The sequence below is a fragment of the Oncorhynchus mykiss genome, chromosome 10 (genome assembly GCF_013265735.2).
Source record: "Oncorhynchus mykiss isolate Arlee chromosome 10, USDA_OmykA_1.1, whole genome shotgun sequence".
NCBI classification, from domain to species: Eukaryota; Metazoa; Chordata; class Actinopteri; order Salmoniformes; family Salmonidae; genus Oncorhynchus; species Oncorhynchus mykiss.
The window spans coordinates 35,205,267-35,218,284 of NC_048574.1; the positions used below are offsets into that span (position 1 = coordinate 35,205,267).

A 13,018-nucleotide genomic window follows, 5' to 3' on the forward strand; every position below is an offset into this window, starting at 1 on the left:
TTTAAGTACGTATGCATTACTACAAAATTGACACTGCAGAAGTAATATTTTTGAGTCTGGATCTGAGTACCTCCCATACAATTTTGAGAATGGAAATACATTCTAGAACAGGGATGGGTAACTTTGATGGGGGTGGGGGCCACAAAACATCTGAACTCATCATGGGGTGCCGCAGTGGCTCACCGGTCTGCGTGTCGACATCCATTCCCAAACATGCAGTCAGAAACAGCCCTAAACTTTTGGGGGATCCTAGGTCAAATCTTCTTAGGGCGTGTGAGCAAAACAGCTAGAGGAGAGAAAGTTTGTTTTAGAGTTAATTTCCTGCAATTCTACACATTTTGCCATGGGGCAGAGATAAAATTCTGTTTTAAAGCAAATTCCCTGCAATTCTACACATTTTGCCATGGGGCAGAGATAAAATTATTTTTTTAAAGCAAATTCCCTGCAATTCTACACATTTTGCCATGGGGCAGAGATAAAATTCTGTTTTAAAGCAAATTCCCTGCAATTCTACACATTTTGTCATAGCTTTTTTTTTATTTTATATATGATAGCTGACTTAGTGACTAACAAAATCCAGTGGGGCCCCCCCAGTTGGTAATTCGACCATGATTACTACAAGTTTAGATAGCTGGCTAGACTAACTTACCAACCTAAAATATGTTCGCTTACATGGGCTAATTGAGTGCATTGAGAGAAACTGATGATTTTATTTGGTTGGAAATTGATGTGTGGGCCCCGTTCTAGACCATCTGATTGGTCCCAGAAACCAATGGTTTGGGCCAGAGACAGAACACACGTGCAAAGTTTTCAAAATTCGTCTGGCTTTGATACTCTGATTGTTTAGAGATTATCCATTAGATGGTGACTTTGTTTTTTTTATAACAGCCTCCATTTTGACATCAACACAAATGACTTCAATGATTGCAGCAAAGATGTCATGGCGACAATGTCATCGGGCCTAACGGTCGTCTCACGCCGAACTGCGCAAGTTCAGGCCGTCTAATCAAAGGCACTCCTTCGAGATAGAGTTGTTTTTTACAGAAATTAAAATGTCAGTTTGACACTAACACGAGGTTGGAGTAAACACGTGTTCAACTGCTTAAAACATTGGCTCAGATCTAGGTTGTGCCTTCAGATTTCGAGAAAATGAACAACTAAGGAATCATTTTTTACTTCTCAAACCCCGGACATGGTCTGTTTCACAAGGGAAGTCTCGCAATGTTGCACCTCTAGGTTTTAGAAACTCTGTGTTTGCAGCCTGACTGAACTATGTAGCGAACTAGTGCAGCGAAAGAATTATGTTAAGATTCATCAGGCAAACGTGTTATTATATCCTGGGATTTTGATCTTATGTTGCAGTATTACAGTATATCCACCAGAGGTCATAGTGTACTACACATGCACATCAGTTTCACTGAACCCTGAATGCTAATAACAGTTCGTGGCAAAGTCATTTATATGAACATGAATCACTTCTAAACCACAAGAATTTACCCTCCCTTCGCTTGGACATACATGCTGCGAATGGCATAATGCCACCATTTTAAGAGATGTTTCAATGTAAACTACAATGACTTTTTTACCTACAAATATATATTTTTAATAAACTGTAATTTAAAAGACTAGTTAGATTAACCTCTGTCGTACAGTAATGTTATGGTTAGATACAATATTTATATATTATTCATGAGATTGAGTATGGAGTTCCATAAACATTTTAATGGAAAGAGTCCAAACAAGTATTATGAAGAAATTAACTGGGGGTTAATGAGCACAGGTGGATGCAAGCCTAATGTGTGAGAGAGCGAGAAAGCTGGTGCGTGCCTGGTATATCAGCCGCTTGCGTTACACTTGATCACACTATTTAAACCCACAAATGCCTCTAATGCTATGTAATCATTGCTCTCTCTTCCTATTGTCCTCTACTGGATCCCAATCGCAAAAAGGATAGATTGGAGGAGGGAGAGAGAGTCAAATTCTGTTGTAATCTTGTAAAGTGGTCAGAGCAGAGTGAATGCGTCAGAACCACTATGCCATATTAACAATCATAGAACAGATAGTCGGACTCTAGCACATTTACGTATCTTGTACTTCTTATGAAGAAAGTGCAAAAATGTAGTGGTTTTGGTTGATTTGTCTCGAGGTTAATATTATACATTGTAACGCAGGTGATCTACAGTACAGGCCAAAGTCTTCCATGAAGGGTATTTATGCTCGGGGTACTTGGCTAGATGTCAAGTCCAGAGATCAGGCTTGGTAGGTGGCCACAGTCTGCCAGAGGAGAGCAGAAAGCAAGATACATGAGTGTTGAAGTAGCTGCCTAGGGATTGTCATGGTGAATAAAATTACATTTAGATTACATCCATCTGCCTGATGGCACCGCTTGACTCCACCACTCCCTTACTTCCTCTTTCCCCAGAGCCTCACTCTATTGGGCAGATTCAACTTTATACAAAACCAGTTATCAGCCAATCATTTCGTTTGATTACTGTTTACGTTTACAAAACTAACTGTGAAAGTGTTTGTCCATTTGACTTGTGAATTATTCTGTTACAGGTGTCTCCTTTTACTCAAACTGTCAAAAATTAGAATACATAAACTTCCTCTTATGTCAGTGTTGTCATCCTGTAGACTAGAGGGTATTATTTCAGACTGTCTCAGACTGTCTGAATGACTGATTGACTGACTAAAGGATGGATGAGCGTATACAGGCACACTGAAATGTGAAACATAATCTGAGGTGAAATGATCGGAAACAAGGGAACAAAAACAGACCTATCTGGTTGTATCTGTCAATCACATTTATTGATTTCTCAACAAACAAAAAAAATACAATGAACATAAGCAAAAAAAATGATATGCATACATACAATAATATACATCCAGCAAAAAAATTATAGAATTTTCAGCCAATTCATTTTGGGTGAGAGACTATCCCAAAGTGTTTCAAAAGAGTTCTGCCTTAGATACGTTTTTAATAAACTGTCTGATTCAAGATTTTCAGGGACATAACGTTTTTATATTATTTTCCAGGAGGACCTTTAGTGAAAAGCTGTCTTGCTAGTTCACACTAGTTTCCACATGCAGTGGTCACAGGCAAGTATTGTGCTGTTTGGGGATAAATCCTTGGCAGTTACTGTAAATATGAAGCTTTCTATTGAATCAGTGTAACTGATCAAACCAATACCAGAAGAGGATGCCCTTCTTCATCTCATCATCTTGGTGCCCATATAAAGACATGCACTGTTCACCTAAAAGAGTAGCCAGTAGACAATGACTGAGAAAGCGTTTCAACAGGGCAACCATTCAATACTGCAAGGTTGAAAACAAGACAGAGAAAGTAGGGGTCAGACTTAGAAGAAAGAAAATGCTACTTGGCATGTGTTTAATTGTCAAGTTTTCTTCAGTCTCACTCAGAATTCTGAGATTACAGGTCGAAAACCTACCAGGTAGCACCCCTGTCTTAATACAATACAAAGCTAATACATTATTTCCTCTTTTCAACAAAATAACAATACAAATACTTTATCTCTTTTTGAAAACAAAACCGTTATGTTTCTATTGTTCAATCTTGAAGACGCGCATTAGCAAACATAAGTATATCTATATGTGAACGTAATATTTCCATGTTCTTTCTGTCTTCTTCCTCAAGCTCTTTATTGTTTTTGTTACTATACATTTGTTGCAGTCTTTCCGAGAATAAAAACATACAGCCACACAGGCAAATAAATATGTTCCAAATGATCACTTAAAAAACGGATATATGGAGATAGTATTACATAACAAGTGACACTGGGGAACAACACGATCTGTCCACCAAGAGGCACTGTTGTCATTTAGTGAAACATGCTCCTTCTATGTGTATCATTATGTAAGAATAGGACTGCTCATGAAATGACATTCACACATCATTCTGAAACATGTTTTAAATTAAATCCTTTCTCTCAGAAAGATCTGTGGTCTGGCAGTTGCAGCACGTTTTTTCCATACTAATAAAATTCTCATGAATACCTTTGGTTGGAGGGAATGTGTCATGACTAATCTTGTATGTAGCAAAGAAAAGCATGACTTTTGCCAACAGGAATATATCCACATATCTGTAAGTGCGTGGCTACACACACCATGGATAGTATACACATTTACTTGTAGATTGAATTGTGAATGGAATGGGCTCATGAGGAAAAATGGCTTGTGGTACAACATGGCAATATGTGGGTCACATGGATAAAACCCTGATAATATTGTAGTGTAAAGTAACTGTGGAACTAAGCACATACCATAGTCTTTCCTAACCTTACATATTTTAACAGAAAGCATGGATGATTCATGTGTGTGTGAGAGAGAGAGAGAGAGAGAGAGAGAGAGAGAGAGAGAGAGAGAGAGAGAGAGAGAGAGAGAGAGAGAGAGAGAGAGAGAGAGAGAGAGAGAGAGAGAGAGAGAGAGAGAGAGAGAGAGAGAGCGCAAAAGACAGAGGGTTGACACAAGGTGGAACTACAAAGAGAGGATAAAGAAGGGGACCTGTTTTGGATTATTTTACCAGATTAAGAGATTACAGTGAAATGAAGCGTGACAGACTGAGTGGAGCAGGAATGATAAGGAATACGTAGCACTTGCACTGCTCAAAAACAAGGACTATTGGTAGGCTACATGCAGCATGCATGTTTAGCATGGAGTCAATTTACTTTGTTCAATCACTCCTATATACCTCAACATGTATTATACAGCACATCTATCAAATAAAACATAGTATTACTGTCAGTCTTGATGATGATATTACAGAGGCACCACTTCAATCCAAATGAAGGAGAATGTATTGATATACAATACTGACAGAAAATAATAGGCCCTAAAAGTCAACCCAATCCTTCATTTGAATGAACAGATGCTAGTGTTCTGAAAGTGTTGCTATGATGTCATAGCAGGATCAGCCAAGGCGAGGTGCCTGGGTTCAGCAGCGCTCGCTCAGATCCAGATTCCTCAACTGAAGGATGGGCTTTTCTTATTATGTGTACCAAATCAAGTCAGCAGCACATCCAGGGTATCTATGCACAGCACATTGACCACCATGCTACAGCAAATTCCTAAACGCTCAATTGTAAATGTTTATAGTTAGAGTACAGCCTCCAACTCCAAGGTTGGTTGGTCTGTTGTACTCCCTTGTTTAAAGCAATGGAATGGCAGAGAATCCTACAAAAATCAAACAAATGACCGGTATTACCAAAACAGCCCTATAGACATTCTGGTCAATGTAATCAGAAATGTTGGAGTCAGTGCATCTCAGTTTGAAGGCTATCACAGCAGTAACAAGCCATGTACAAAAGTTTAAACAAACATAGAAACAAAAACAAACTCTCTATTTGTCCTTCTCCACAGAACCATAAGCATCTCGTCTTCACAAGAAAAACACAAACCAGCGCAAATCAATACAAAATAAAATAGCATCTTATTTTTTTTACCTTTCCAGAGACATGAAATATATGTGATGTACATGCAAAAAGACCTAACCCTTTTGAGCTGGAGGGACACAGCTGTGAACACAAACCATGTGTGTGCACTGTAAGAACAATGTATATTCATGTTATGGGAGACTGATCCAATTCATGACTGATGTGCAATTCAAGTGTTTATAGCAAAAGAGTCCTGTTTAATGTGAAGAATGAATATGATTTGTCACTCTAATGAATATTGCACATTGCATATGCAACTTCCCAACCTACAGTATAACATTTTTCTTGCAAATTGAATTTTGTTATACAAACAGACACATTCTGTACACACACACATACAAACATACACATACAGTACACACACATACACACACACACAAACATACATACAAACATACACATACAGTACACACACACACGCAAACATACATACATACATACATACATACAAACACAGTACACACACACACATACAGTACACACGCACACACATACACATACCGTACACACACACGCACATACAAACATACACATACAGTACACAAACGCACGCACACATACACATACTCAAAGGTCTTGACCTCTATAACCCCCCATGTTGGAGATGCTATCTTCTTATAGCTCACATTTCATTCACACAATGGCTGTGTGGGGGGGGGGGGGGGGCTAAACTGGATGATCACTGCAGAGTGCTGGTGACCAGTGGTTTAACATAACCTAATGAATAATTCCCACAGAGCAGAGCAGAGAGCTGGGACACTAGGCCTCCCGCTTTCTTAGGACACGAAAGACAATACACACATGAAAAATGACTCTGTCTCTGCATTCATCCACCAATATGTTTTTTACATCATATGTTTAGCTGTTGAACTATTCAAGTGCAACAAAATAGACATACTGATATAAGGATATTATATATAAATAGATATACACGTTTTGTATTGGATTTAGTGTATATTCGTATATAAAGGGGCACTCTAGAGGGAGGCAGCAAGGAAGGACCCACAGTAAACTGGTAAGACGTGTTGATAAATAGACTTCAAGTCAAACTAACTTACAGAACAGAATCAGTCCCAAATCTCACACACAAAAACAGAGACAGAATTAACCCCTTTTTACTGCACCAATCTGACATCACTAAACTGGGCATACAATGCCCGACATCGAGGGTGAATGAAAGTTGTAAACATATTCTATTCGTCAAACTGAGGGTGTTAATTCTGTTATCTGTTTCTGTATGTGTGTGTGTACCTGTGCACAGCATGTCGGTGTGAATATTTGTGAGAGAAAGAGAATGTACATCTATTGTTTAGTGTTGATCCTCAGTTTGAAAGACACTTTTCCAGCAAACTTGTCTCTTTCACTCCCAGGAGGAATGTTGTTGGAGATGATCCTGCACTCAATGTTGATGTCTTCGTTGAGGGTGATGTTGAGGAACTTAATGGCAACCAGAGGCTGGGAGTAGTTCACCTGAAACAAGACAATAGATCTGGAAGTTATTGTTACATAAGCTTTCAGCACTGTTTTCCATAAACATTTGATCTATAGATGATTATTACGCAGATGAATGCGTAATAACAATGTAATGACATTGGATCACTAATATGAGTTATTCTAAACATAAAAATAAGATTATAAGGGATGCTTTGTGAGTGTTGCCTGGTTGGTGTCGCAGGATTCTCACCTGAGCTTTCTTGCCATAGTAAGGGTAGTACATGAGGTTGAAGGCACCATTTTCAGGGTAGTACGCCACCTTTCCAATCTTATCAGAGTCTTCTTTCTGCAGGGGCAGAGGATCAAGGCCATTAGTTGGGGAATGTTGGGTCAAAAGTGTGTGGGCGAGCAGGGAAGGACTGCCCAATCTGAAGGAGTGGACGAGCTTTGAAAGGACACCATGACGATTAGAGTAGACTTGATGGAAATGTATCTTTGGCATTTACTGCATGTCTATCTCTATACTGTCCTTGTGGACTTGCAATAGTAAACTACTATTTATTGGCATTTATTTTAGACAGAGTCTACCTGTACATGCTATGCTAGAACGTTATTGTATCTCTCTAGCTAGGAATATAAAAAGTTGAGGGTACCAGTGTATCACTAGTAACTATACAATACACATCTACTACAATACATATCTATCTGTCGCTAAGATCACTACAGTGGCACCCTTACCCACTCATGCCAACTTTGTACCTCTGAGAGTGGAAGGACAGAATGGATGGTAACAGAAAAGAAGAGAACAACAACTTACACATAGGGTATGAAAGGATGAAATTACATTGTATCACGCAACACAGACGAGCAAAGAAAGACACAGACATAAAGGAAGCTAATGGATGACATAGATGAGAACAAGATTTCAAGATGGCGTAGCAGTAGGAATGTCTGTTTTGATTGTCTTGTCCCGTCCCTTGTATATATCGTTTTTCATCATATATATTTGCACAATTTTTTTTCTTCCCATCTTCGTACTGAGCATACTCTCCTGCAACCCGCCTCACCCAATGTGGTATGGATCTGTTATTTTTACACTTTCGAACTGGAACCACCTTCTGAAGCTAGCCAGCTAACTAGCTACTAGCTAGTAGTCAGTTAGCCACTGCTAGTGGTCATCACCGTTAACTCGGACTGCCAGCCTCAGCCCGGGCAACTCCTGCAAGCCTGCACAGCGCGATATCTACCCAGAGCATATCGGCCTGCTTTTCTGTACCACATCTCCGGATTCCCATCGCAAGCTCTGAAACTTTACTCCGGATTACCGGACCTGCTATCCGAGTGGCTACTCTTGTCTAACGTCTCTGTCCCGAAGCAAGCACCAGTTAGCCTGGAGCTAGCCTCGAACTAGGCCCATCTCCCAGCTAGCTGAAGAGATTCCATCAAGCAATCCCTGGGCTTCAATTACCTCTTGGTAATTGGCCTGGACCATTTGCTGCCAACACGGGCCCCGCTGATCCATCACGACTGGTCTGCCGACGTAACCGTCTGAGGGGGTTTCAGACTCTCCTGTTGTGACGTCCCCCTGAGGCCCATCTGCTAGCCTGCTGCTAGCCCCGGCCTGCTAGCTGTCTGAATCGCCGTGTCTCCAGCTAACCTAGCTACTCACTGGACCCGATGATCACTCGGCTACACATGCCTCTCCCTAATGTCAATATGCCTTGTCTATTGCTGTTTTGGTTAGTGATTTTTGTCTTATTTCACTGTAGAGCCTCCAGCCCTGCTCAATATTCCTTAGCTAGCCCTTATGGTGCCTCTAGAGACAAAACCTCTCTCATCGTCACTCAATGCCTAGGCTTACCTCCACTGTACTCACATCCTACCATACCCTTGTCTGTACATTATGCCTTGAATCTATTCTTCCACGCCCAGAAACCTGCTCCTTTTACTCTCTGTTCCGAACGTACTAGATGACCAGTTCTTATAGTCTTTAGCCATACCCTTATCCTACTCCTCCTCTGGTGATGTAGAGATTAATCCAGGCCCTGCAGTGCCTAGATCCACTCCCATTCCCCAGGTGCTCTCATTTGTTGACTTCTGTAACCATAAAAGCATTGGTTTCATGCATGTTAACATTAGAAGCCTCCTCCCTAAGTTTGTTTTATTCACTGCTTTAGCACACTCCGCCAACCCTGATGTCCTAGCCGTGTCTGAATCCTGGCTTAGTAAGGCCACCAAAAATCCTGAAATTTCCATCGCCAACTATTACACTTTCCGAAAAGATAGAACTGCCAAAGCGTGTGGAGTTGCAATCTACTGAAGAGATAGCTGCAGAGTTCTGTCATGTTATCCAGGTCTGTGCCCAAACAATTCGAGCTTATACTTTTAAAAATCCACCTTTCCAGAAACAAGTCTCTCACGGTTGCCGCTTGTTATAGATCCCCCTCGGCCCCCAGTTGTGCCCTGGACACCATATGTGAATTGATCGCCCCCCATCTATCTTCAGAGTTCGTACTGTTAGGTGACCAAAACTGGGACATGCTTAACACCCCGGCCGTCCTACAATCTAAGCTAGATGCCCTCAATCTCACACAAATCATCGAGGAACCTACCAGGTACAATCCTAAATCCGTAACCATGGGCACCCTCTTAGATATCATCCTGACCAACCTGCCCTCTAAATACACCTCTGCTGTCTTCAACCAGGATTTCAGCAATCACTGCCTCAATGCCTGCGTGCGTACTGGGTCCGCGGTCAAACGACCAACCCTCATCACTGTCAAACGCTCCCTAAAACACTTCAGTGAGCAGGCCTTTCTAATCGACCTGGCCCGGGTATCCTGGAAGGATATTGACCTCATCCCGTCAGTAGAGGATGCCTGGTTGCTCTTCAAAAGTGCTTTCCTCTCCATCTTAAATAAAGTCCATGGAGAATAAGAGCACCTACTCCCAGCTGCCCACTGCACTGAGGCTAGGAAACACTGTCACCACCGATAAATCTATGACAATTGATAATTTCAATAATCATTTTTCCACGGCTGTCCATGCTTTTCACCTGGCTACCCCTACCTTGGCCAACATCTCAGAACCCCCTGCAGCAACTTGCACAATCCCCCCGTCTTATCTCAGCTCACTGGTCATCATAGCAACACCCACCCGTAGCATGCGCTCCAGCAGGTATATTGCACTGGTCATCCCCAAAGCCAACACTTACTTTGGCCACCTTTCCTTCCAGTTCTCTGCTGCCAATGACTGGAACGAATTGCAAAAATCTCTGAAGCTGGAGTCTTATATCTCCCTCTCTAATTTTAAGCATCAGCTGTCAGAGCAGCTTACCGATCACTGTACCTGTACACAGCCAATCTGTAAATAGCCCACCCAACTACCTCATCCCCATATTATTGCTTACCCTCTTGCTCTTTTGCACCCCAGTATCTCTACTTGCACACCATCATCTGCACATCTATCACTCCAGTATAAATGCTAAATTGTAATTATTTTCACTAGGGCCTATTTATTGCCTTACCTCCATACTATTCTACATTTGCACACACTGTACATGAATAGAAAAATCTTTATTTTCTTTTGTGTTATTGACTGTACAATTGTTTATGTGTAACTCTATGTTGTTGTTTTTGTCGCACTACTTTGCTTTATCTTGGCCAGGTAACAGTTGTAAATGAGAACTTGCTCTCAACTGGCCTACTTGGTTAAATAAATGTAAAATATATATATATATATATATATATATATATATATATATATATATATATATATATATATATATATATATATATATATATATATACAGTGCCTTGCGAAAGTATTCGGCCCCCTTGAACTTTGCGACCTTTTGCCACATTTCAGGCTTCAAACATAAAGATATAAAACTGTATTTTTTTGTGAAGAATCAACAACAAGTGGGACACAATCATGAAGTGGAACAACATTTATTGGATATTTCAAACTTTTTTAACAAATCAAAAACTGAAAAATTGGGCGTGCAAAATTATTCAGCCCCCTTAAGTTAATACTTTGTAGCGCCACCTTTTGCTGCGATTACAGCTGTAAGTCGCTTGGGGTATGTCTCTATCAGTTTTGCACATCGAGAGACTGAATTTTTTTCCCATTCCTCCTTGCAAAACAGCTCGAGCTCAGTGAGGTTGGATGGAGAGCATTTGTGAACAGCAGTTTTCAGTTCTTTCATCAGATTCTCGATTGGATTCAGGTCTGGACTTTGACTTGGCCATTCTAATACCTGGATATGTTTATTTTTGAACCATTCCATTGTAGATTTTGCTTTATGTTTTGGATCATTGTCTTGTTGGAAGACAAATCTCCGTCCCAGTCTCAGGTCTTTTGCAGACTCCATCAGGTTCTCTTCCAGAATGGTCCTGTATTTGGCTCCATCCATCTTCCCATCAATTTTAACCATCTTCCCTGTCCCTGCTGAAGAAAAGCAGGCCCAAACCATGATGCTGCCACCACCATGTTTGACAGTGGGGATGGTGTGTTCAGCTGTGTTGCTTTTACGCCAAACATAACGTTTTGCATTGTTGCCAAAAGTTCAATTTTGGTTTCATCTGACCAGAGCACCTTCTTCCACATGTTTGGTGTGTCTCCCAGGTGGCTTGTGGCACACTTTAAACAACACTTTTTATGGATATCTTTAAGAAATGGCTTTCTTCTTGCCACTCTTCCATAAAGGCCAGATTTGTGCAATATACGACTGATTGTTGTCCTATGGACAGTCTCCCACCTCAGCTGTAGATCTCTGCAGTTCATCCAGAGTGATCATGGGCCTCTTGGCTGCATCTCTGATCAGTCTTCTCCTTGTATGAGCTGAAAGTTTAGAGGGACGGCCAGGTCTTGGTAGATTTGCAGTGGTCTGATACTCCTTCCATTTCAATATTATCGCTTGCACAGTGCTCCTTGGGATGTTTAAAGCTTGGGAAATGTTTTGTATCCAAATCCGGCTTTAAACTTCTTCACAACAGTATCTTGGACCTGCCTGGTGTGTTCCTTGTTCTTCATGATGCTCTCTGCGCTTTTAACGGACCTCTGAGACTATCACAGTGCAGGTGCATTTATACGGAGACTTGATTACACACAGGTGGATTGTATTTATCATCATTAGTCATTTAGGTCAACATTGGATCATTCAGAGATCCTCACTGAACTTCTGGAGAGAGTTTGCTGCACTGAAAGTAAAGGGGCTGAATAATTTTGCACGCCTAATTTTTCAGTTTTTAATTTGTTAAAAAAGTTTGAAATATCCAATAAATGTCGTTCCACTTCATGATTGTGTCTCACTTGTTGTTGATTCTTCACAAAAAAAATACAGTTTTATATCTTTATGTTTGAAGCCTGAAATGTGGCAAAAGGTCGCAAAGTTCAAGGGGGCCGAATACTTTCGCAAGGCACTGTATATATATATTTTTTTAAAGATACAGGATAGGTTAATTCTGAGAGGGGGGGACTGAAAGAGCGAGAGAGAGGCTCACCTTCGCTCCACAAGTGACAAATGGAGCCTGGCCATCCTTTCCTGGCAACATCCCAATGACCTAGAGGGACAGACAGACCTGTGTTATCCTGGCAGTTCCACCACCATCCCCACTTCATTTCTCCTTAAAGCAGATCCATTCAACTGAGAAATGTTGTGATTCTGAAAACAATAAAACAAACAATTCTAAACTTTTCCAAAGTTGTTTGCATTTAATTGGTATGATCTCTTCCAGGCTCCCAACCATTTCCTGCTCCATTCATCTCTCCCTTATGTCTCCAAGCAACACCCCCCCCCCCGCTTCTACCATACCCGGTTCAGCTTGATGATGATGCATGGCTTGCCCGCCTGGTATCCATAGGTACGGTCATTGAGGCCAGAGCATTCTTGTAGAAGGGATCGGTTGAACTGGCAGGAGCGCTTGGGGATGTTCTTCACATCACCGCTGTCTGCCTGAATAAAATACTGGTCCGGTGTGCACTTGTCATTCTTTTCAGCCTGCAGAGAGTTGTTGTAGACTGGATAGGAGAGAAATACAGTTTAACATGTGGTTTTCCCCAATGGAAATTACATTAGAGAGAGAGAGAGAGGGGCGGGCGGGCGGGCGGGCAGGCAGGCAGGCAGGCAGGCA

General features: G+C 41.2%; 1 protein-coding gene across 1 annotated transcript in view; it reads right to left on the reverse strand.

The window, feature by feature from the left end:
* Positions 1-6,550: 6,550 nt before the first annotated feature.
* Positions 6,551-13,018, reverse strand: part of LOC110533731 (sodium/potassium-transporting ATPase subunit beta-2) — a 34,044-nt gene continuing 27,576 nt past the window's right edge. Inside the window, exons 4-7 of the mRNA XM_021618212.2 lie at positions 12,700-12,905; positions 12,389-12,448; positions 7,135-7,230; positions 6,551-6,920 (exon numbers count right to left, since the gene is read on the reverse strand). Coding sequence (XP_021473887.2) covers positions 6,753-6,920; positions 7,135-7,230; positions 12,389-12,448; positions 12,700-12,905 — 530 coding nt within the window. The 3' untranslated portion in view covers positions 6,551-6,752. The remainder of the gene's footprint in view (positions 6,921-7,134; positions 7,231-12,388; positions 12,449-12,699; positions 12,906-13,018) is intronic.